This window comes from Vipera berus (assembly GCF_964194415.1).
Source record: "Vipera berus genome assembly, chromosome: 6".
Lineage (NCBI taxonomy): Eukaryota > Metazoa > Chordata > Lepidosauria > Squamata > Viperidae > Vipera > Vipera berus.
The window spans coordinates 58,300,448-58,325,893 of record NC_138208.1 but is presented as its reverse complement, the minus strand read 5'-3'; the positions used below and the strand labels follow the sequence as shown (position 1 = coordinate 58,325,893).

Below are 25,446 nucleotides of genomic sequence, written 5' to 3'. Positions count from 1 at the left end.
CTCGTCCCAGCTTCTGCCAACCTAGCAATTCGAAAGCACGTAAAAATGCAAGTAGAAAAATAGGGACCACTACAGTGGGAAGGTAACAGCGTTCCGTGCGCCTTTGGCATCTAGTCATGCCGGCCACATGACCACGGAGACGTCCTCGGACAAGCGCTGGCTCTTTGGTTTTGAAACGGAGATGAGCACCGGCCCCTAGAGTCGGAAACAACTAGCACGCATGTGCAGGGGAACCTTTACCTTTACCTTTAATCACTAGAGATCTGCTTATTCCTTAAACTATTAAAATAAGGCCAGAAGACTAAAGTGCCTGGATCTGAGGGCAAGAGAGGTGTGTGGCAAGAATTGAAGTTTGATATCCTTGTGTGTAAAGAGCAAAATAAATCTATGTATTGTGAGAAACACAAGAAGCTTACTCTGAACCAAAGGACAAAATTGGCTTTATTTTCAATGACACTGTTATCTTTACAGACCAGGTCAGGAACTGTATCTTATATTGCTAGACAAGGCAACTCCAAATGCAATTCTGGGAAACAGATTTAAACAAGACATTATCTGCTGACAGAACTTTTCATATAAGGCAGGGGGAAAGAGAAATTCCAAAGCCAACTCTCTTTCAATCAACTGATGTGCCACGATAGCAATCGGTTTAAGTTGGTGACTATGTATCTTCTGACCAAAGGCACTTCAAGAACTGATCCTGTGCAATCAGAGAAATGCTTTGTCCCTGTTGGTTTTTGTGTGATTATTTTCAAGGTAGCAGGAGGAGAGACAGAGTCTCTCCAATAGCCTCTATTGGCTAAATTTGTGTTTACAATAGAAGGGTTGGGTTATGTGGAAGAAGCATGGCATGCATGTGCCAGAAGCTGACACACTTGGAATAAGCACAAGCAGCAGAAGAAGCAAAAAGAAAAAGAAAACCAGGTAAAATTCATTCTGTCCATTCCTTTTTAATAGCCAAGTTCCATTCCCAGGTGAGATGGTTGTGCTTATCATCGTCAGTGAAGAGAGACTTATTGCAGTAGTTTCCTCGGGCCACCAGGCCCTTTGGTGCTTCCTCCAGAGGTGTCATGAATTCATATTCTTCTGGCCGTGGCCCATAGCTGCCTACCATGAATACAGCCTTATCCACTAGGAAAAATCCAAGCCATAAAAAATCAGTGTATCAGAAGATAGGACAGAATAGGATAGAACACAAAACACAAATGATTTTAAACACAATGCAAACGTTTAATGTAATAATGACTGCAGTTTTCCACCACATCAGCCTTTGGTAGAGTTATTATCTGCAGCTGCTACTGCAACTCACACACAGAAACTATCCCGGAAAGGAATTTGGAACAAACTTTAATTAATTTACAACAATAGCATCCCCCAAACTCCAAAATGCAGTAAAAATGTCCGAAATCCTACAAGATTATTAAATGTTTCCATATTTGAGTGTTGTCACATAGGTTTTCAACCTCCTTCAATTTCCCTAGTGATCAGATCGTTATTTCTTCAGAAAGTCATTAAAACTTTGCTATTTCAAAGGGTCATGAGAATGGATTTTTCTTTTTTGTGATTTCTTTTTTGTTGATACAATTTATTGTTTTAAAACTTATTGTAAGCTATGTAAGCTTCTTAACAGTTTTTTCTGACAGTTTTATATAGGGAGGAAGGGAGGGAGGGAGGAAGGAAGGACTTTGGGGCAATTAAAATTAGGATAGAAGAGACAGTTTAAGTTAGCTCAAGTTCTCTGAAGTTATACACATAAGAGAATTTTCTCTCTGATGTCTAAGCATACCATACAAATGTCTATAGAAAAGGGGGTGTTCAGGCAATTAGCTATATGCCCAGCATTTACCTTGCAAGTAGAAATATCAACAGAACAATTTCTGCTCCTATAGATAACAGTCTCTGTATTACAACTTAGAGGCAAAGGATTTCTGCAAGATTTGCACTATACAAACAGGGAAAGGATCACTTTATCTATAAAGTTTGAAGGTGAGCTATTCAGCACAACCACATCAAGGTGATTTTTGAAAAAAACACCTAAGCAAGACTATGTTTATAGCAGTATCATCTACAAGTACGGGAAAGAGAAGAAAAGAGAAGAAGAAATTATTTTATATATTCACCTTTCACTCCTTTCCGGTAAGTGTTCTGGACATATTTCAAACCAGATACAATGTCTTTGTTTACCTGTAAGAAAAACAGCCCATTGAGTGAGGTAATTCAATTTAGGTTTCCACTAACCTTACTTTGGGATATTGTAGGGAGAAAACACCATTCTGTCACTACAATAAATAATTTATTCATTTATTATTTCAGTTTATGATGCTCCTGTAATTAATCATCAAACCCTAAATTCAAAATACTGTAAAAGGTAAAGTTAACAGCCCAAATCTTCATACACTCAACCATAAAGGCCTGTAGTTCAATTTAAGATAGATTACTCACAGCAGCTTGAACAAGTCATGTTAAATCTTCAGCTAGTTTTTATGTTGTGCCAAGAAATGAAACTGCTGATATCTCTTTGTGAGACATTTAGAATGTGAGTTAATGTAATCATCAGTGGGAATGAAACGCTACATCCAGCCTAATTACTAGTTATATTTGTTCCATTTTGATTGCTCTTCTTTAAGAGAAACAGGAAATAAAGCAGTTTTTAGCAAATTAGCCTATCAGTGTAACAACTTCTGCATTTTGCCTAGATCTGTTAAAAAGCACCATTTTACATTTTAGTGCTCAAATAAAGATTTTGGGCAAGGCCATATTACGAACAGGTTTTTAAAGACCAGCAGTTGGATATATACTGCTGAAAAAATAAAGGGAACAGAAGATAAGACATCCTACTATTAAATACAGTGTGTTGTGTTGTTTAAGTGTTCCCTTTATTTTTTTGAGCAGTATATTTAGGATTAAATACATTTGGGGAAAAACCTAATATATTTTGGGACAATACACTTAGTAATGATATTTGTTCTGATGCGCTGTTCTGAAATATACTAACAGATTTGCAACTCAAACAATTATATATATTAAACTAAAACAATAAAAAGCCTATTTAAGAAAAGTAATCAAATTCATGTTTCTTTTTTCTGTTTCTAATTAAGTTGCACTATGAAAAAAATAAAACCTTTTTATCAGTTTTGTTGCACAATATATCGTAATGTAAGAATAATATATCATTTCATTTAATGAATGAAGGTGAATATACAGTATGTGTCCCAGGATAATGTTGCAGAATCCAATCTGGGTGGGTCACCAGGACCAGAGAGTTTTATCTTCCAAGCTTGCAGACTCATGCTGGAGCCCATCTTCAGGGAACTTCATTTAAGGTTTGTGGGGGTTTTTTTGTAATTATAATTAGTCCAGCCAAAAGAATTAAAGAATACAAGATTCACTGGGAATGCTTTCCTTTCTGCAACGGTCTGCTGTTCTGCCTGTAGACAATGTGAACTTCTTATTTTGGTTAATGCTTTATTATTTAAATTGACAGATGTGACATTTATGAACCGCAATGTACACCTGTGCACTGTAAGAGGCTGCAATAAAGATATGAAGAATGGAATAGAATCCAGCTCTGGAAAATTTCCATAGGAAAGTCACTCACTTTGAAGTGGATCTTGACTCTATATTCAGCTCCTTCTTTTAATACAAAGGTCTCTTTCTTCAGGGCTTCAAGGTCCCCTGGAACAGAGAAAATGCCTCAATCAATCATGTTAAAAGATGTGGAAGAGAACAGCTTTCTTCCCATGGATTCATTTGATTGCTGAACACTGGAGTACGGTACAAATGCATAAGCAGTGGTGTGCTTGTACACATTTAACAAAAGGCTCTGCTGGCTCCATTGCTACCACACAGCTATTACTAAATAGCTGACAGGCACACTAGTTGCGGTGGCTCAGCTCTGCTCTCAACCATTACCTGGCAAAATTGCAGAAAATCAGTTCTTACAAGCCAATATAAGCCAGTTCCAGCACTCAGTTGCATATAAGCATATCTGTGTTGCAAATATATGTATTATGCTTGTTTTAAGCAGCATATGGTAGTTTAAAAATAAACAAACAAATAAAGAAAATAACTTCCCTCAAAGAAATCTAGAAATTACATGAAAAGAGGTGGAGGTTTGTTAGTTCTATCTCCCTATTCTTTCACTGCAACATAGTGTTTTTCCAAGGAAACAGAAACCCACTTTTTATGTTTAATTTATTTAATATGTTCTTTAGATGTAGCAAATAAGTATGCAGTAAGTATCTTGCCAATGAACATAAAATGTGAAAGTCCATGCATTAATGAGCCAGAAATGTCTATAACTGTGCATTTGTGCATATGAGCACACTTGTGTCATTCCAATTAACTAAAAAGAGCCTATGCACTGGAAACATTCTTGCATAGCTACAGTATCAGTATGCATATTTGTGTAAGTAAAAGCTAGCAGCATTCATACAGATTGTATAATGCATTTATCAACAAAACATTTGTGGACTTGCTTCCCCTGGAGATTTCAGTTACAGAGGAAGCATCTGTGCTTTTCTAAGCCATGACTTCCTCTCTTATCAAGCAAAAATCCATATAAGGCAAACTATGACTACTTCTTGCTGATATTAAACTCCTAGGAACACAGATTGTTACTCAAGTATGCAGAAGGAATTATTGCCCTGGTGCTGTGCCAACAATGAAGAGATCTAAAGCAGGCAGCCTTCTGGCTGTACTTGAATACACTAAAAACTTGAGCTGTGAGAAGATTAACTATATCCACTACCACTATATTTTAGTTATTTAGCTAATTTATATTACATACTCTCTCAACATACAGGACAGTGTATAATTAAAACAACAATAATGCTATAAAATATTTATTATGCCAGAGGCAATTGAACAAAGATAAACTGTCCGGAAAGATTCAGAAAACCACCTGATCCAGTGCCTGGAAGAAAAGCAAGGATGAGAGCTATCCAGTTCTTATAACATTTCTCAAAGGATATGGAGCATGTCAACTCTGTTAGAGCTTATCAGAACAGGCAGAGATAACCAGAGACAAGTGGTTCCATAAAAAACTAGGTCCTGTTCCATGAAGAGTTTTGCCAGTGATAACCAGCACATTGAGTTGTATCCAGAAGCTTAGTGACAACCAATGCAGGTCATAAAATAACAGTATAATGTAGGTATACAAAGATGAGCCCATGACATTACATTCTGGACCAGCTATTAGCTTTAGAGTAGAATTCAAGGGCAACCACACAACTAATCCAAAGGAGAGGTGATGAAGGCATGAGTGACTATGAGTTGGGCAAGATAGATTTCTGCAAAGGGCCTTTCAATCATGATTTCCAACTTCTCTTCAACAGATGTCATGAGCTTAGAGGTTCCTAGTCTGAACACTGGGTCTGCCTGGCAGAAATCAACCCCATTCAGAACTAAAGGTGGAAGATCTCCAAGTTCATCAAGCCTCAACATCTTCACCCACATGATCTTGTTCAGGATTGAAGTTGACTCTGTCCCTCCCCATACAGACCACAGAACTCTAGACATTGAGTCAGTGACTTGATAATGTTGCTTGAGCAACTAGAGGCTGAGATGTATAATTGACATCATAAGCATATGGGCAGTCTTACTCTATGCCAAAGGATGACATAAACCAGAGCCTCATGTAGATGTCATACAAAAGCAGGGAGATAACTGAGCCATGAAGCACCTCATCCCCAACAAGGGTCAAGGGATGGACCTCTTCCCCTCATCAACACTAACTGGAACTGGCCCTGGGGAAAGGAGGAAAACCATTGCAGAACACTATTTCTCCCAATCCCAGCCTAGAATGATATCTTGATCCATGATGCCAAAGCTGCTGGGAGATTAAGGATAGCCAGGATGGGCACACCACCCCCACTATGTCCATCCTGGTCTCACCACAGGTCATCCACAAGCAACTTAGGCCTAATCCAGACAGAAAGATAGTCCATTTCTTCCTCTGAAGCTGCAGCCAAATACCTCCTTGCCAATCCTTCCAAAAAAGATTTGGAAATAGGTCAAAAATTACCCAATAGCTTTTTGGGGAGGGGCAGACTATTGTTTCCTTAAGAGCAGAGGGACAACCCCTCACTCAAGTATTAATCACCCCTGAACTCAGCCATATGACATCTTCCGAGAAGCCTTGATCTAATAATCATGTAGCCACACTAAGAGCTCTAAAGAAACCTGCCATCTTCCTTGGGATTAACAGGTTTGAACTCTTGCCATTTTATCCTCCAGAGTTCCTCTGAAAACCCGGGGATCCTTCCAGGATTCATGTACAAAGAGGCCACAGGTAGACATAAAGACCAATCCAATGCTAAAGACATCCGATCATTCCAAGAGGAGACTAAGGGTGAATTGGGTATTAGAGACTTACAAACCTCTACAGGCATTGTCTGAAAGCCAGTGGGGTCCATCAGATGCCTGAGGAAGACCAGTGGCTTTCAGAGAGTTCCTGGGGAAGTTCCTAAGGTGGACATGAGCTCCTAAGCCACTTCACACACTGCACCCAGGGAAGACTGAGGGAAGTTTTTCAGTGCCATAGTTCTAGGAAACTCCAAACCCAGTCAAAGCATCATGCAGCTGAGAAGGGAAAGCCACAACACAGCAAAGAGGCTGGCAGCAGCAATCCCATCTGTTCTTTGGAACCAGTTACACAAACATCTATAGAAAACTGCCTCTGAAAACCACAAGAGATTTCCAGACAGCAATATCCATCCTCCTATTCCTGCCTTGAACATGTAGCTGGTGCCACACCCCAGGCACAATTGGAAACATTTCTAAGAGCCTCATTCTTATCCACTAAGTCTCAGTAATACATACCAGGTTGGGTCTCATAAGGGCTTTCATTAATGCCAAGCTGACCTGGCATTAAGCAGCAACTGCTTGAGCATTTCATATCCTGGCATGGGAGCTAAGCCAAGGAGGCTAAAAAGCAGTATTGGTACCAGCCACCAAGTGCACTTTCCCAGAGAGTGGCCCACCCTGCTTTCTACCTTATCTCTCTCTGCCCATCTCTACTAAGATGTCGCTGTCTGCCACTACACTCCAATCAAGTCAACATAATCCAAACCTTGTCTCTTTTTCCCAGATCGATGGATCCCATCCCATCCAACAATCATGTGTCACCAACTAATTCCAACTAATCCCAGACTAGCTGGTCAACCACCACAGACACACCATCCATTAAGGATTCTAAAGTTGGAAAGAGCCCCATAGATCATCTTATGTAATCTTCAGCCGAGTGTAGGATCTTTATGAAAAATCCAGCTTTAACATCTCTAACAGATGGCCATCCAGCCTCTACTTAGATACCTCCTACACTTCGTTAGTTCCCTTTAAATTTTACTTTTAATTCTTTTTTAAAAATAGGAAATAACTCATGGTGGCCAGAGGAAATAATAATATTAGGACATTAGACAGATTAAAAGTCAGAAGTCCCCTGTTCGAAACCTCTCCCACCTGGAATCTCAAGAAACAGGCAATAAGCTGTTTCTAAGATTTATCACATTCTGCTCCCAGCCCATCTGCAACAGATATAAATTATCAAAAGCTTGAAACACCTTTCTTATAAGGAAAAGATGGAAGAATTAGTGTTTTTAATTGGTCATGAGGAAATGAATTAACTGAAAGGTTTACTTTTCTGTCATAATTACTAAGACCAACATAATTAAACTGGTTGATAATGGATTCAAGTCACTGCCACAAGAGTTGTTCACTCAGAGCCAATGAAATGTGGTGGTTTAAGGCACTGGACTAATAAATCTGAAATTCACAAGTTCAGTTTTGGACTATTTTTAGATAGTGGTTTAAGGGGAAGAATAATATAGGCCAGGAGGCTACCCATTCCCACTCCTGCTTTTAATTCCCTCCCTCCAACTGTACAAGAACCTCACATTCCTTCAAGTTACATCACTGAATCACCAGTTGACCTTAAGTAGTCTTCCAAAAGGTTGAGGACTGAGTTGCACTATCTAATACTTCAAGAGGTTATTCATCCCAATCCTACTTAACTCAACATTCACAAAATCAACTTTAAAATGCAGCAAGGCCCAGGAATTCCATTCAACCTGCTATAAAATGAAAAGAGAATGTTTCCTACCAGTGAGGTCCATGGTGATTGGTCCTGGGGCAGTGTCACATACAAGAGTAAGTCGAGTGACGGTCACATTCGGAAGTGTTGGGTCTGTGGTGTCAGGAAAAGGACAAAAGGTTTAGTAACCAAAAATTGAGAAACCAGGGGTGCTTCCTTATCTTTTTAATGCAAAAAATTATCTTCATAAAGCCTTCATGTGCACAGTAAATTAGCATGTCACTTAATAGCTAAGATAAACTTTTTTCTGACACATTATTAGTTTCTGTCATGCAGGGAAATTCAATCATACCTCACTGTTCCCACTCACACCCTCCATAGAGGACAATAACATTATCTCTCTTCTAATTTGTTTCTTTAATAAATTTACAAGACTGTCATATCTCTGGCTAACAATTAAAAAAAATAAAAGCTAAATAAAAACACAACCAATAATTAAAAATATAAATAATATGACACAGTGTAAAATAGTTGCCAACAATAATCAAATACCTTCCAAGAATAAATGTAATTAATAAGTAGCAGTCAGCATAACCAAAAGTTATATGAGTTGCATGAATTATCTTTGCTGAAATAACCATGAGCAGTAACTAAATAATGCTTCAGGTTTTGTTGCTAACTTCAAGCATAAATAATAGAAATATGTCTCAACTAATTTCTTCATATGCTAAGAAATACACCAATAAGAGTCTACCTAGCATTGTTGTCAACTTGACTGGAAGCTTTACTCCAGAACTTTTCTAGAAGCCTCTCTCAGCATTGCTGGTTTGATCCTTTTAAGCTATGTTCTTGCTCCTGTGCTGACTAGCAGTCTTCCACCCAACTAAGATGACAGAAGTTGACTTGCATAATGAAAATAGAATCCATGTCATCTTAAAAGCAACTTTGAAAGTTGATCTTCAATAATGGTAAAAATATACCGTATTTTCCGGCGTATAAGATGACTGGGCGTATAAGACGACCCCCTACTTTTCCTGTTAAATTATAGGGTTTGGGCTATACTCGCCGTATAAGACTACCCCACTGCATACAAAGTCTGCTAGGATTGGGTGGGTCAGCTCTCCCTCCCTCCCTCCCTGCCTGCCCAGCCCTTCCTGTCTCCAAGACGCAATTTTTTTAAAAAAAAATCCCATTTATATCCCGCCCTTCTCCAAAGACTCAGGGCAGCTTACAATCTAAAGCACAAATCAATGTGCTTAGCAACGTACAAAGTACACTTCCGGCATCCAGAGCCTGCCTGCGTTTCTTTAACCTCCACATGCTTCCGACTCTCGACAACTTCAGCGTTGTAAACCTTGCTGCTGTTAGTATCCTGGGTGACTCTTCTCCAAACCCCCTCTACCCCAACCCGGGTGAAAATGCTAACGTGCTCCCAGTGTGTGCCTATCTCTCTCCAACCAACTGCCCCCCCCCTCATCCGTATCTGGCTCCAGCGGGCTCCTCCACACGTCCCAGGGCCACCCTCCAGCAGTCCCCGGCTCCGGTCCATCTGACACCGACGGAAAACAGCCGGCCCTTGCCTCCAGCACGCAGGCTATAGCATGCAGTCCCGGCACAGGTCCGTCGGCAGGCAAGGGAACAGCTAGCATGTTTTGTAGTGCCCAGGCTCCCTGTACGGCAAGGCAGACTGGGCTGTCCTCGGGGTGCTCAGCAAAGCCCTGTGATGCAGGCGCGTGCAAACGCCGTGAAGCAGCTGGTCGTCGGGTTTGCAGAGCCAGGAACCGGCGATCAGCTGATAGTCGGGCTTGCTGATTACGGGTGACCTCCTCCCTTGTTTGTCGGAGCACCGGGTCATGGAGCAAGCCGTGTGTAGTGGGAGGGGTGAGTAGGTGAAGCAGGGCTTGTTTTTGGAACGAGACCCCCTGTGTAGTGTCGGGCCTGCAGGGCTCAACAACAGACAGCAATTTTGTGATTCTCTCCCCCTTCCTCCCCCCCTATCAATGAGCTGCCGAGGTTGCCTGCGTGTGTGTATGTGTGGAGGGGTGTTGCCTCTGGTTTTTCCTGTAACATCGGACAATAAAACCGCCCCTAACCCTAACACCCAGTGTATAAGACGACCCCCGACTTTTGAGAAGGTTTTCATGGGTTAAAAAGTCATCTTATACGCCGGAAAATACGGTACTCAGATCAACGTAATACAGCACTTGGAGTCATTTTATCAGTAGGATGGGCAGCACAGAAATTAATAGATAATCTTTTCTCTTTCATTTTTAGGTTCAGATTTAATGTTCTCCACCATTAACAATATTAACCTCATAACAAAGCAAATACAAATACTGCCTTTTTTCTGCCCCAAAAGATGGTTTTTCCAAAGGGCCAAAACCTTTTCCCAGCTGTACCTGCAGCCACTGGTGCATCCCCCAGCAAAGATTTCTTGTACTTTGCAAGGCTTTCGTCATCTTTGTCCAGCTCCTGTAATTCCTGAAGTGTCTTTTGAGGTGGAGGCTTGTAGTTTAGTTTATTGTCTAGCTCATCGTCATCTTCTTCCACATGTACCTCAGGGTCTTTCTCAGTCATGACTGTGGGCTTCAGAAGAAAGATTTGCCAGTTAAGGGCACTGTGTAAGATACTGATTACAGAGAACAATTGTGGGAGTGAGGGTCACAGGCACAGCCATTTAAATATTTTCATAAGCAAAAGGATCAAAGACATTTAACCTGGCAATAGATACATTAATTTGTCAAATTCAGATATCCAGTAGATGGACTGGTTGTTTTTTCTATTAGGAGAGATGCCATTTCTAGATGGAAGGATATAGTCGCTCTTAACTATTGGACCAAGAAGAGCTGAATATTCTTCTCACCTGTATTTGCTCATCCCAGATTCATGGCATTGTCAGTATAAAAGAACATGAACTGATCCCCAGAATTTGTCAATCATTCCAGCTCTCAAACACTTTAATGGTGGGGGACATAGCAAAAGAAAGCACCTGATCTGGCCAGTGAAACAGCCACTGATACTCATTACTTCCAAAAATAGATGTAATCAATAACTACAGCAAGGTAATTTTTAAACTATATTCTCTCTCTCTCTGTTTACCCACACGGATATATACACATGCATATATGTAAAATACTATACAAGCTGAGTTCTCTTAACAAAGCCAATATGAGCTATAAAATATGAGCCATGGTAGTGCAGAGTTTAGAATGCAGTACTGCAGGATACTTCTGCTGACTGTTGGTTGCCTGCAGTTTGGTGGTTTGATTCTCACCGGCTCAAGGTTGACTCAGCCTTCCATCCTTCCGAAGTCGGTAAAATGAGGACCCAGATTGTTGGGGAAAATATGCTGATTCTCTAAACCACTTAGAGAGGGCTGTAAAGCACTGTGAAGCAGTATGTAAGTCTAAGTGCTATTTCTATTGCTATAACCATTTTAAGGTGTGTGGACTTTAATTCCTAGAATTCTCTAGCCAGCATTTTCTAGGTTGAGAATAGTGTAGTAGATTCATGCATCAAGATCAGCTCATGAGGGAAGACTCTACCTCTGGACCACAAATTAAGGGACATCCATCAACACCTCTTTCTTTTTACCATTCACACCTTCATATATCAACAGAAGCAGCAGCAGAGTCTCAACTGCTGCTGTAAAAGCTTGATAATTTTTTTGACATCTATATTTATGCTACAGTAACCAAAAAAGAAGTCTCTGTTCTCTGCAAAATACAAATTCTGGAATATGAGCTATTCGTCCTCATCTTACACAACAACGCATGAATGCATATTAAGGCATCTTTCCCAATCTGGTATCTCCAGATGTGCAGAATTTCTGCTAAGCTTGTAAGCCGCCCTGAGTCTTCGGAGAAGGGCGGGATATAAATGGAATTAAAATAAAAATAAAATAAAATAAATTTCAGTTCCTATATTCCTGGAATTCTCCTGGCTGACAATTCTGGAGAAGGCTGTTAATGTGAGTTTGCGCTCATTTACTTCCCACAATATACTCACCTTCCCTTAAGACATAAATCTAAACACGGTCATACATGAGAATTTGTATCGGTAACAAAATACTTCATACTGCTTCCAGGATGACCAGCAAACCCTCTAATTAAAGAACCTCTTTGTGTCACATTGACAAAGACAAATGACCTTCAGAAGCCAGAGTAGTCACATTACTGAACAACAGTTATTTCAAATCTTCATTGATATGACAGCAATAGAAATAAATCGAATAGTTCATGCAGTAACATACAGAGATTTACATCAAAAGCAGACAATGAAGGAAAATACCTGAATGGAACTTATTAACAGTTTTTTTAAAGCTGATCAGTCCAATTGCAAATATCATGTAATTTCCCGACTGCACAATATTTAAAATAGCTGTTGTCTGTGTGGTGACCAAGTCCCCTTTTTATGTAGGAAGGAAACATGTGCCTTGTTCCTATGACAACCCATGCCCTGGCTATAGACTCCAAGGAGCTACCACAGTCTATAACACTGAAACTTCTCTGAAATGGAGGGAAGCAAAACAAAATTCAGTAAGCAATACGCTCAAGAAGGACTTAAAATGAAACTCCCTTTTCAGCACTAGAAGAATCAGTCTGCTGTTAGGTCCTTGGCCAAGGAAGGATAAACAAAATACAAAGTAAAAAAACATAAAAAGCTGAGTAGAAAATTATTGCTAATCCATGGTAGACAGTATCATTTGCTCTTGTTTTTAATCTGAGTTCTTGAACAACTGCAATACAGGAAATATATGATATTTGGCTCAAGACCCGATGCTCTGTTCTAATACCCCCCAATTTCATATGTTTCAGATGCATCAGAGTTGCCAAAATTCATGCGTGCAATGATAAAGAATGGCATAAATTTTTGCTAATCGTTCATGCCCTTGCATGGATAACAGGAATAATACATAAAGGCACAATAGGACAGGCAACCTATTTTGCTCAGAAGAACCAAATGTATTTATTTGAATTTACCAGGCTGCAGCCCATTGGGAACCAGGCCACGCAAGCAGAGGGTGAGCATGTTCCCTTTGTGCAAGCAGTGGGCGCATGGGTGCAAAAGCATCCCCCTCCTCCCCCTCTCCCCCCACTGCTGCTACCAGCACCGCCACTGCTGCCAATCCACAAACCTTCCTGGCTCTATTGCAGTGATCCCCAACCTTTCTGGCATTGCAGTCCAGGGCTGGGGACCCCTGCTCTAATGTATGTTTGGATGTGGATATTTTTCAGTGCAGATCATAATTTGAATTATGGCTAGTTTAAAGCAAGAGTTATTCATGAATCATAGTAAGAAGTTGGTTTGTTTGAATCCTTAATTTGTCAGATTCAAGCAATACAAACTAACTAATCTAAGCTAGAAGTAAAAGTTCTCAAACTTGCAAATAAATGCAAATTCAGCAACCTACAGGATACTGAAAGTTGTAATTCAATACCAACAGTCTGGACCTCAGATTCTTTACCCGCATATGATAGTAGCTAACTTAGTATAAGACTCCAACCATTATAATCCTCCAGCTTCACTTTAAATGAACATAAGTGATTTGTTTTTCATTCAAATAGACCTAATATGGTGTTATGGCTTGCTCAACATCACAGAGTGATGCCTAGCCAGTTTCTGAAGAACCTGTTCTGATCTCATGAAAATACAAATCTGAGATTTCATATTTCAGTTTTTTTTCTTACAGTCCAAAAGCAGTTTATTTTTTAAAAAAAACCTCATTTTTAATTGTAAGAATGGTTCAGAAGATATGCAAATGAAGTTCCTGTTAATCTGAAGCAGATACTGCAGAGAGAGTTGGGATTGTGTGATAGATAGATCATTAAAATGTAAAGAATGACAAGAAATATTAAGGAGTTAATTGTGCCTCAGATAGTGCAGACAGCTACTGATCTCATTTTAATTATGGAGGATTTTGGGATGGTGTTTTACAAGCAGGGTAGCTTGGGATCTCTTGGAAACAGATTGCATCCAGGAATGGCTAAGAACCAACAGGGTTTAGGATTTATGATATGGATTGCACATAGCCCATTTTTATGAAGGAAGCAATTTCTTAAATTAGAGGGTCTGAAGTAACATGCAAACTAGCTAGTATTTGGGAGCAAAAGAGTTCTTAGAAAAGCTACAGGTTAGTCCAGAATCCACATATTTGTCCTGTAACTAACATCTGTAAACTGTCAGGAGTCAGCACATCTCCTAAGCTATAGAAGTTAAAATCTTCCACAGAAGACTTTACTGTCAGTCAATAAGCCCAGTTAAGGAGCTTGCTCCATCCTACTAATGCTCTTAAACTTATTATGTCATTTGAGCTTACATTAGATGCCATTTGGAGCTTCTCAGACATAGAATTTATCATCGCTATCACTGTTGGTGGTCATAAATAATGGTACACCTCATCCAAAAATGCAGTTGCTTCAGATTTGGCTGCCACTGCATGCCAAGCATGAAGGGGAGAAAGGTTGAGGAAGAAGCAGGCATGTGCTAACCAGACCTTTTGGTTAAGAATGCCATAGGAAGTCAGCCACACCCTTACCCTTTGCAGCCAACAAGCAGTTGCTGCTTCCTGTCTGAAAGTCAGATAAGAATAGGCAATAGGTTGGCAAATTTCTCAGCCCCTAACTCTAGGTTATTTGTTCTGGTGCTTCCTGGATGCTTGCTGACTGCAACCCCAAAAATTCAAAGGTCACCAGATCACCCATCATTACCCCACACTAATGTTCACTGAATATCTATAAAAATAATGGAAAAATAGAAGCATTCAGTCTATATAGGAACGAAGGAACCGGATGCGCAATAGAATTTTCTGTGGGCGAGGACTGCTCCTTTCCCCCTCCCCTCGCCTCCGAATTGTGGAGCAAGCAAAATTCATCAGTTTCTTGCACCAAAGACGCCAAGCAGTGCTTTTTGCAATCTTCCTGCGGCCGGGTCTCCAAGAAGTGACCCCCTCCCAGCAGCGGATTGTGCTGAGGCTTTCCCTGCATTGCAGAGCCATCGCCCTGAAGGCGTTGCTCCTCCTAACCTCCCCCCTTCCCTTTTGCTCTAGAGAACCACCTTTCTGCCCGGTTTCCCCGGCTTGAGGGACTCCTTCCAGGGGGCTTCAAGAGCTTCCCCCCATCAGGAGCGCCGGGACGCGTCGCTTTTCGCCTCTTCTTCCACTTGCCCTGCTCGTACTTACTTGCTGGCGGCTGCGTCCGGGGTTCCTCTCTGTCTCAGCGTTGGCAGTTAAAAGCAGGAAGGAAGTTGGTTAAAAAAATAATAATCATTTGCAAAAAAAAATCCGACTCGAAGAGGAAGCTGCGGCGTTACTACTACTTCTTCTATCGCGCACAGTTCATTTAGAGCCTCTCTGAACTGGGCACAGATATACACAAAAGTACAATAAAGCATAAAAGATGATTAGCTGTATGTGTGAACTCCTTAAGTATCCTCACTTGTGGTCCTTAGGAATTCGTGCATTATTTCCCCTTGCTTATGATACGTATGCGTTCCTTCTGTATGTAGATATTGGAAACTGTACAAACAATGGTTAGGTGCCTTGGATGATATTCGGGTTTGGCTGCGATAATGCCGAGGTTTCTAAAGGATGCTATTTCTGGGGAGAGAGAGTTATTAGAGTAGAAAAATCACACGGCTCATTTTCCACCCTCTCCATCAGCTAGTGTTTCATTTCTCTGCCATCTGGATGTTCTGCCTTATCTATAATCAAACAGTTGAATCAGAAGCATTAGGTATTTGGGGAGGAGAGAAGTAATGAGCTATGTTTTTGTTAAATCCTAACGCAATAGAACAATTATTTTATTTTATTTGTATATGTATCTGTATGCAACCTATTTCATGAATGTGTTTTGCAAAAATCTATACAAACTTAACTACTGTCTAGGCTGTATTTCAACAGTGTCCAGTCATGAATGCTTTCATTCTGAATAAAATTTGAAAACAGGAAAATTATTGCTGAAAGCCCTGGTAAATACATCCCCAAAAAGTAATTCTGCTATTAATTGTAGTGGGACAGAAACTTGTTTTCATTAAGATCAACTGACACAAGAAATTCCTTATAGAGATGAATCCAAATTTTTTACTTGGGGGAAAAAATTGACATCTGTAATGCTGTACAGCCTAACACTTTGGGTATTGATTCATAAACAAGTCTTATGTATTTCTTGGATTTTATTTAGAAGAATAAACTTAACATTTACTGATTACACTACAGTGGAATATTTCAATTCCTTGACTGAAACAATCTTAGATTGTTTTTTAGTGTATCAGTATTAATGTTTCCATCACAAGCCAATAGCATCCAAAGGCAGCCAAGAAATGTATGAACTTAAGACCTGTCGTCCATTATGCTGAAGCAGAAATCAGGGGACCAGCACTGTGTGATAACAGAACTGGGCCTAAAGGCTGCTTCAAGCTAATGTGGACATGCCCTTCCTCTCATGTTCCTAGCCAGCCTTATCTGCCAACATTCTCAACTCCTAAAAGAGCTGGCACAGCAGCCTCAGGCCAATGGTCTGTCAAAATATGTATTAACAATTGACTGCTCAGCCAGCAGTATTGCACATGCTCTAGCTCTGTGGCCCAAGTGGTTAGCTCAAGGCGGAAATAGTGCAATAAAGGAGGACCAAACAATGTGGAAACCAGTATTTGTTGCATATAGGATGGGGGTAGGGATCCTAAACAGTCTTGTAATGCAACTCCTTTATGACTCCAATTTTTTGGCGGGCTTATGATGGCGTGGAGCTTAAGCACCTAGAGATGAGTGACAGAATCCTGCAGCCAGAATCTTTCCATTCCTGCCAAAGCACCGTGATAGGAAGATTTTTCCCACTCATTGTTCATACACAGAAGAGGGAAGACAGCAAAGCAGGAGGAATCAAACAATTGCTTTGCTTATCATGTGCTGCACATGCCAAACCAAGACAAAACCATTCAATAGAGAGCCCAAAACTCATTAACAGAGGCAAGATAAGTGTTGCTAATAGGCACAGCGTATGCATATAATGTTTGGTTGACTCAATGAGGGATGGATAACATTCAGAAGGAGAATGCTCATTCACCAAACTTGAGGTCACTTTAAAATAGAAGTCCTTCCTTTTTTAATTGATGTATTCAAACAAACGTAAGTGTAGGGTTATAGTATCTCTGCTGAACAGTAGAAACATCTGTAGTGGGCTTTGATTCTGTCAGTGTTGACAGTGTCTTGACACCCACAGATACCACAGATTCACAGCATTCATTATTTGGTCTCATCTATGAATTAAAGTGAATAGATGTACAATAAGAGATTTCAGGGCTCTTATTCTCTATATTCAACAGCTATAGAGAAGATATTTCAGTTAGTATAGGTCGTCATACCAGTTTTTCTATAAAGGGAATGTATAATTTTTTATAATTTATAAATTTTATTTTATTTTATAATTTTTTATAAAAAATTATATTTTATTTTATTTTATAAAATTTTAAGGTGCAGATATCCTGTTCTTCACCTCCAGCAGTTCCATTATCAATTGAGACATTCTGTGTTTAATTGGAAGAGTAATTAAAATAACTGAAACAATTTGAGGTGTGTTACTTTTTATGATTCACTTTCTATGACTTTCTATGACTTTCTATGATTTAGAACTATGATTTTATTTCCAAATGTCCTACATTACAGCATAAGAAATGTAAATGGGGACAGTTTTATCAATATCAACTGCTCCTAAAAGACTGGAAAATTTGGAGAAATTATGACTCTGGAAAATATGTCTGGAAAATAGAGCCCCTACATAAGTGAGATGGATGGTTAAGAAGTTTGCTAGATAGATAGATAGATAGATAGATAGATAGATAGATAGATAGATAGATAGATAGATAGATAGATAGATAGATAGATAGATAGATAGATCGATCCAGATTAAATCCTGCCAATTTCAAAGTTTAGCAACATTTTACAAGTCAAATGGAAACCTATCCCCCTATTATTATTAATTATAATCACTCCCTTATGAAGAAATAGAATCACTGTAAAAGCGCAATGGTGCAAATCCAACATTTTACAAGTAAATGTGAATCTTTAATTCACAGGTAAACGATAGACTAAAACAAGACTTTTAAAAGTAACCCCAAAAATATGAGTGTTATTAATGTAAATTCCTTGACCTTGAAAAAATAAATTATGCAGTTGTTCAGGAATGTTAACAGTTTTCGCTAAAAACAGCCTCAAATTCATATGAAATCTCATGGACATTCTCAATTCTCAAAAATAACCAATATTATATGTGTAGTTTATTTGTAGTATGTCTATCTTTTCACCAGTAGAATAATTTTCTGGAAAATAAACAGAAGTGAACCAAATTTGGCCTGGAGAAGAGAAATTGGCAAAGGAAAAATCAAGTTCAAATATAGGAAGAATCAGCAAGTCTGCAAAGGGAAAATAGGGCAAAGCTTGTTGCTGATTCCTTCATTCTAAACCCCTTCCTTCCCACTCATATGACCCAGAATGGATCTATTTATTATTAAAAGCTTGGAAGAATTCCAGAAGTCATACCCTACACATTTTCCTTCCTTGTTTGCAAAACACATTTTTCTAATGTTAACTATTACAATTGCCTCACATGGAGATTTCTCTGAGTTCTTTGACATTCAGTTCACTTTCAGGAAAATAACTTAGTGATATGCATCAGTGTGCAAGCTTCTCTTATTGCTAGTTTCCTGTTTGCAAATTGTACAAATGATTTGTAAAATATGGCAAGCTGTTCAACTCTTGGGTATTCCTTTTGAATACATGTACAATTAACCTACATTAAGAGCCATAGAAGAATCCCTTATGTATGTATATTGGAAGGCAATTGGTGTATCAAATTGTTTTCTAGTCACTTAGCAGTTGATAACTGTGTATCTTAGTTAATTACCAGTTTAACAGTATCATAAGCTTTCTAACTTACAAGAAGCAGCAGGTAAAGCTAGGCAAAATCTTAACAGATACCTCTACAATTAGCACACACACACACACACACACACACACACACACACACACCGCGGGCTGTGAGCTCTCTTCACTTCTCTTATCTCTCTATACCAACAACTGCATCTCAAAGGATCGCTCTGTTAAAGTAATGAAGTTTGCAGATATACAACAGTGATTGATCTCATTCGAGACAATGACGAATATGCATACACTCAAAGCTGTAGAAATGATAGGAGATTTTAGAATTTTAAGAGAAACCCCCCTATTCTATCACCTCTACCACCTCCTACGATGCTAGACAACACAGTATCAACAGTAGAGGCCTTCAGGTTTCTAGGTTCTATAATATCTCAAGACTTAAAATGGACATCTAACATCAAAAATGTCATTAAAAAAGCACAACAAAGAATGTTCTTCCTGCACCAACTCAGAAAGCTCAGACTGCCCAATGAGCTGCTGATACAGTTCTACAAAGGAATTATTGAGTCTGTCATTTACACCTCTATAACTGGTTTGGAACTGCAACCAAACAAGACAGACACAGACTTCAACAGATGGTTAGAAGTGCAAAAAAAAAACAATTGCTACCAGCCTGCCTTCCATTGAGGACTTGTATACTGCACGGGCCAGAAAGAGGGCTGTGAAAATATCTACAGACCTCTCACATCCTGGACATAAACTGTTTCAACTTCTTCCCTCAAAACGATGCTATAGGGCATGGCACACCAGAACAACTAAACACAAGGACCGTTTTTCCCCCCATGCCATTACTCTGCTAAACAACTAATTCCCACAACACTGTTAAACCTAGTAAGGCTATATTACTATTCTTCTTCTCATCTTTCCTATTACCAATCCTTATCTTCTTATGACTATAACTTTGTTACTTGTATCTTACATTGTATATTGTTTTATTTAGTATCTTAGTATGATTTATGTTGTTTGTTTATTTAGTATCCTATGACTAAGTGTTGTATCTTATGATTTATGATGAATGTATTTTTATTATGATTATTGTCATGATTTATCACCTGTTGCTTATATGTACACTGAGAGCTTATGTACCTGAGACAAATTCCTTGTGTGTCCAACCACACTTGGCCAATAAAGAATTATATTCTGTTCTGTTTTGTTCTGTTCTGTTCTGTTCTATACAAACCTTAGGATGTAGATTGGTACAGCAATGAGACTGCTGCTAACTCATGTATAATAGATACATGCTTAAATAAACCGATATAAAATAATAAAGGCTCTATATTTTACATTAGCTCATTTGATAATTTCATAAACTGCTTTATCATTCCAAGACCATTGGGCTATCTTGCTCAGTTTAATTTTTCCTGAATGCTCACAATGCATTGAACTACATCTGAACCCTAATATAAATTTCTTTTATGGTTTAGTAAGTAATGCAAACTTTTAAAATGGATTAATTCAATAAACAACAATTAATTTTAGTTGTTAATTTAATTTTTAATTGTTAATTTAATTAATTTCACTATGAGTTAGCAAGTTGACAAACACCAATAACATATTAATCTATAATGTTTGGGTTAAATGTAATGAATAAATCCAACCACTGATCTGTGTACATTATGGGATGCGCACAAGATGGTGTGACTTGCTCAACAAACAATGATTATGAACCAAGCTACTGATTCTGGTCTACAGACTTTAAGAAAAAAGATGGTTTTAGCTTTACTCTAAAATATTTCAATTAAAATATCCCAAGTTCAACAACATATTTTCCTCAGTCACGTACTCTAGATCTGGCAATGAAAGAGGAGTCATCTACCAAGAAGTAAGTATCCCTGAAACATCTAACAGTTACTTTTGGTTAACTGAAAAACAAGATATTGCAACTGAACTTTTGTTATAGAGGAAACTGCTCTATTTTGGTGACAACCTTTGATTCCTCCTCTTACCGTAGTTACAGATGTTTAGCCTCTGATTCATGTCATTACAAGGCAGCTGCTTAATTCCTGTCCAAAACTTAAAACTGAGTAAAATTCATAAGATAAGTGACTATCCTTGAGCATGCCAATTATCCAACAAAAATTTGATGAATATCCTTTTTTAAAAATTGTTTGGTTAATTGAATGGAGAGCATTATGGAGGGTAAGAATCACACTGCAGTCTTTTACCACTCTAAATAAAGTAGAAAATTCCATTGATTTTAATAGAACATATTTCCAAGTAGACATATATAGAACTTTAAACTTATTTTCTTCTCTTGACATATACAGTATTTTGATCTTATTTTCTTCCTATTAAGTCTTGTATGGAAAATATTCCGTATTCTAATATTGCTTCAGTAATTTCTTTTAAAACTGTCAATTCTTTGCATTTTAAAATTATAGTATGAAGTAATTGCAATATAAAGTTCACAATTTCTTCTAATTTGAACATATTTTTACTGGACAGTATAACTCATGCGCATTATTTTTGTACAATACATTAATAAACAAAATTGGGAAGAAGACAGGTAAGTAAAGAAGATAAATATCAAATACATAGCATTATAAAATGTTGATTTCTTAAGGCTATTTTTATTACTGAGCATTTTCAGATTTTACAACATCAGTAAGAAACAAAAAAAAGTCATACTCTGGGTATGGGAACAACCATTTAACCAAGTAAAAAAAAAGATTTTGAGCAAGTACTATTTTAAGTTTCCTTTCTCCCATATAATTTATCACAGATAGCAAGTTGCAATTTTATTATAGCAGCTTTCAGCTTCTGTATAAATCAATCTAACTAACCTACATTATTGTCTAAAAATAACACTGCTGCTGCTAGTACTAAATGCCAGATTGCTATGTAATAAGGACTCCTACATCCATGATTTAATAGCATGGATAAGGCCAACCTGGCATGGATAAATGAAATCTGATTGGGCATAGAGGGAGCTGGTAATGTGAAGCTTTACATCTCTACTCTTGGCTGATGAAGTCCTTTCCCAATTACATGGAGGGGGGGTCTGGATGAGGAAGAACCCACAGAGGACTTAGTAACTGTGAGTTTTAGGGCTTTCCCCCAGGATGTAAAGATTTTCCACTTCAAGAGGATTGATCTCCCCCAGACTGAAATGGTGCACAATTTAAGGCTTTTCTTTAATTCTCAACTTCTGATTGAAGAGCAGGTGGCAGATATAGCTAAAGGGCCTTTGAAGTCCATTATGTGCCTCATTTGCACTTACTTCCTGGATCCACATTCAGATGGCTCCAGCCTGCTGGCTTTCTGCAAATAAATATTTGTTGTTTGCACACCTTTGAGTTATACAAGAGCCTTGGTTATACAAGAGCCTTGGTGGAGCAGTGGGCTAATGCCTCCTTAACTAACACCAGCTGCCTGCAATTAGTGCAGGTTCGCATCCCACCAGGCTCAAGGTTGACTCAGCCTTCCATCCTTCCGAGGTAGGTAAAATGAGGACCCAGATTGTTGGGGGCAATTAAGCTGACTTTGTAATAATGCCGCTTGGGGTGTGTGTGAAAGCCCTAATAAGCAGGCATATACATAGAATGAAGGCTACTGCTAAGCTTGTAAGCCGCCCTGAGTCTTCGGAGAAGGGCGGGATATAAGTGGAATTAAAATAAAAAAATAAAAAATAAAAATACATCAGTTGTGCCCACTCTTGGACTGCTAATGGTCACTCAAGCTCTCATGACCTCCAACATCCAACATAGTGTACACAGGGTTGTTTTAAAAAGTGTTTAGGAGCTTCAGCTGGTGCAGAATGCAACAGTGCAAGCAGTTAATGGCAGCATGTGACATACTACTCCATGAGCTGCATTGGTTTTCAGAGTGCTGCTGGGGGCAATTTAAGGTGCTAGTAGTAAAGTCTTTCAGGGATGGAGACTGGGCAACTATAAGACCATCTCTCTCCAATTGTTTTGACCTGTCCCACTTGGTCCAGCAGGCAGGGCATGCTCTGGGTGACATTGGCTAAGGACTGTAAACTGCCAGAGCTAAAAATGAGAGCCTTTTCTGCTGTGCTGCCCACACTGTTTAATACCATTCTTCTTGAGATTAGGGTAGCCCTGGCCTTGCTGGTTGTTCAGAAATTTGGTTTTCTGCCTAGCAGAGGCCCAGATGTGTGATAGAGCCTATATCTTGACTTTGTTCATATTTTATGAAGCCCTGCTGTCACGTGTTTTCATTTTATATTATGTATTTTATTTATTTTATTGTAACCTGTGTAAAGTCACATATGTGAGACAGGTGGTCCAGCTCAATGTTCTGATGAGCTTATCAGTCATCAGGGATGCTTTAATTTAAATTTCTGCATGGAACAGGATGGTGAACTGAATACCCCTTTTCAACTGAACAGTTCTATGATCTTGGCTTTAGCTTCAGGCATCAGAATTTATTAGACTGTCACTGAACAAAGCAAATTTGCAGTTGCTAAAACTGTGTAATTTCTTAATAATTGAAACAGACTCTTACAGTACATATTATTTGCCAACATCATGGTCTTAATCCTTTTGGTCACACAGCAGGGAGACACTTTCAGTGCTTGCTATATACAAGCACACAAATTTACAATTTCTTCATCCTGCGTAAGTGCTATAAATATTAGGTGGACTCTCAAAAATGTAACTAGCGAAGAGAGAAGAAATAATAGCTAGAGTTTTAATCACACAAAGTTAATTTTGTCCTTGCTGCTTAGCTTGAACAAAATGGCTTATAGACTGTTTGGACGTTGTTAAATTCTTTATTACAGTGAAATTTGACAAAGATAAAAAAAATAAAACTGGAAGATATCTTGTATATACAGTAACAGCCCGCTCCTATCTCAGGAGAAGTCTGCTCTGGCTTCCAGTTACTTCCTGGGTGCAATTCAAGGTGTAGGTTATCACCTTTAAAGCCCTGTATATGGCACAGTTGCAATGTATGGCAGTGAAAGCTGGACCATAAAAAAGGCTGAGCGCCAAAGAATTGAAGCCTTTGAACTATGGTGCTGGAGAAGACTCCTGCAAGTTCCTTGGACTGCAAGGCGATCAAACCGGTCAGTCCTAGAGGAGATCAACCCTGACTGCTCTTTAGAAGGCCAGATCCTGAAGCTAAAACTCAAATACTTTGGCCACCTAATGAGAAGGAAGGACTCACTGGAGAGGAACCTAATGCTGGGAAAGATTGAGGGCAATAGAAGGGGACGACAGAGAATGAGGTGGCTGGATGGAGTCACTTGAAGCAGTAGGCGTGAGCTTAAATGGACTCCAGAAGATGGTAGAGGACAGGAAGGCCTGGAGGAACATTGTCCATAGGGTCGCAATGGGTCGGACACGACTTCGCAGCTAACAACAACAACAACAATATGGCACAATATGACTCCTAAGGAGTCCTCGGGGATGCTGCCTCAAGAGGGAAGAGCGTCGGGCGGGAGCCGGCAGGGCAGTCCTGCACACGCGCGCACTCCCCAGCTGCTAAGGAGTGCTCCTTAACAGCCGGGGAGCGCGCGGGTGCGCAGGACTGCCCTGCCGGCTCCCGCCCGATGCCGGACAGCTCCGCTGATGCTGCCTCAAGAGGGAAGAGCGTGAGGCGCCTGCCATGGCTCCCCGAGGACTCCTTAGGAGCCAGGGAGCGCGCGTGTGCGCAGGACTGCCCTGCCAGCTCCCGCCAGATGCCAGCCTGCCCTGCTTCCTCCACAGTGGAGGGGAGGGTGTGCCTTCCCGGGCTAGCTGATTTTCCGGCGTATAAGACGAAAAATCTTGAAAATCATCTCAAAAGTTGGGGGGTCGTCTTATACGCCCAGTCATCTTATATGCCGGAAAATACGGTAGCTGGAAATGAATCCAGCTTTAAAATTCACTTTCATTTTCAGCCCTTTTCTCTGCTTTAGCTACAATGATTCTCTCTGGACCAGCTGATTACAGTTGCGGTCTAATCCCTTGCACCCTGCTAGGACAGCAAATAACTATTGCTTTCTTTTCTGCCCTTTCCATAGATAGAATCTTTGTGTGCACACCTTTAGGTGAGTCCTGTCCAGAGCATTTATAAATAGACCAGTAAAAAGAAAATATCAGCCTTTTATTATTCTTTTGGTAAGTGCTTCAGCTAAAAGAGGAAGCTGGCAAAATTCTTGCTAATTTCAAGGAAGAAAGGACTGACTCAGCATTCCACTATTTCATGTGTGAACTTGTGCAAAAAAATTCAGAAGGTCACTGGTGAAATCAGCTCAGCAGCCTAGATCAAAATGACCGTGGAGGACAGCTATTGTGGGAGGGGATACTCTTGCCATAGCACATAATAGCCAAGGCAAAAGGAGTGGTCTTCGCCTACTGAAGTATGCCAGGTGAATCAGCCAGAAAGGAAAACTTGTTTTGGCACAAGTTAGAAAACTTTACTTTGTAGTAGGAAAAAAATAGGCATAAATTAAATTACCAGTGGGCTGGAACAGATAGAAATTATGGTTAACTCAAGGAATAGATAGTAGGTGGTATTCACACTTAAAAGGCAA

General features: G+C 39.4%; 1 protein-coding gene across 2 annotated transcripts; it reads right to left on the bottom strand.

Annotated features, from left to right (window-relative positions):
* Window positions 1-423: 423 nt before the first annotated feature.
* ARHGDIB (Rho GDP dissociation inhibitor beta) lies at window positions 424-15,251 on the bottom strand. 2 transcript variants are annotated; one of them, XM_081330436.1, is made up of 6 exons: window positions 15,213-15,251; window positions 10,432-10,618; window positions 8,102-8,185; window positions 3,599-3,675; window positions 2,121-2,184; window positions 424-1,131 (listed from the first exon to the last, which is right to left on the bottom strand). In XM_081330436.1, the coding sequence occupies exons 2-6, from the start codon at window positions 10,607-10,609 to the stop codon at window positions 932-934; spliced, it is 603 nt and encodes a 200-aa protein (XP_081186562.1). In that variant the 5' UTR covers window positions 10,610-10,618; window positions 15,213-15,251; the 3' UTR covers window positions 424-931. The 2 variants fall into 2 exon arrangements, with proteins under 2 accessions (XP_081186562.1, XP_081186563.1); XM_081330437.1 differs by lacking the exon at window positions 15,213-15,251 and adding an exon at window positions 15,089-15,198.
* Window positions 15,252-25,446: the final 10,195 nt, after the last annotated feature.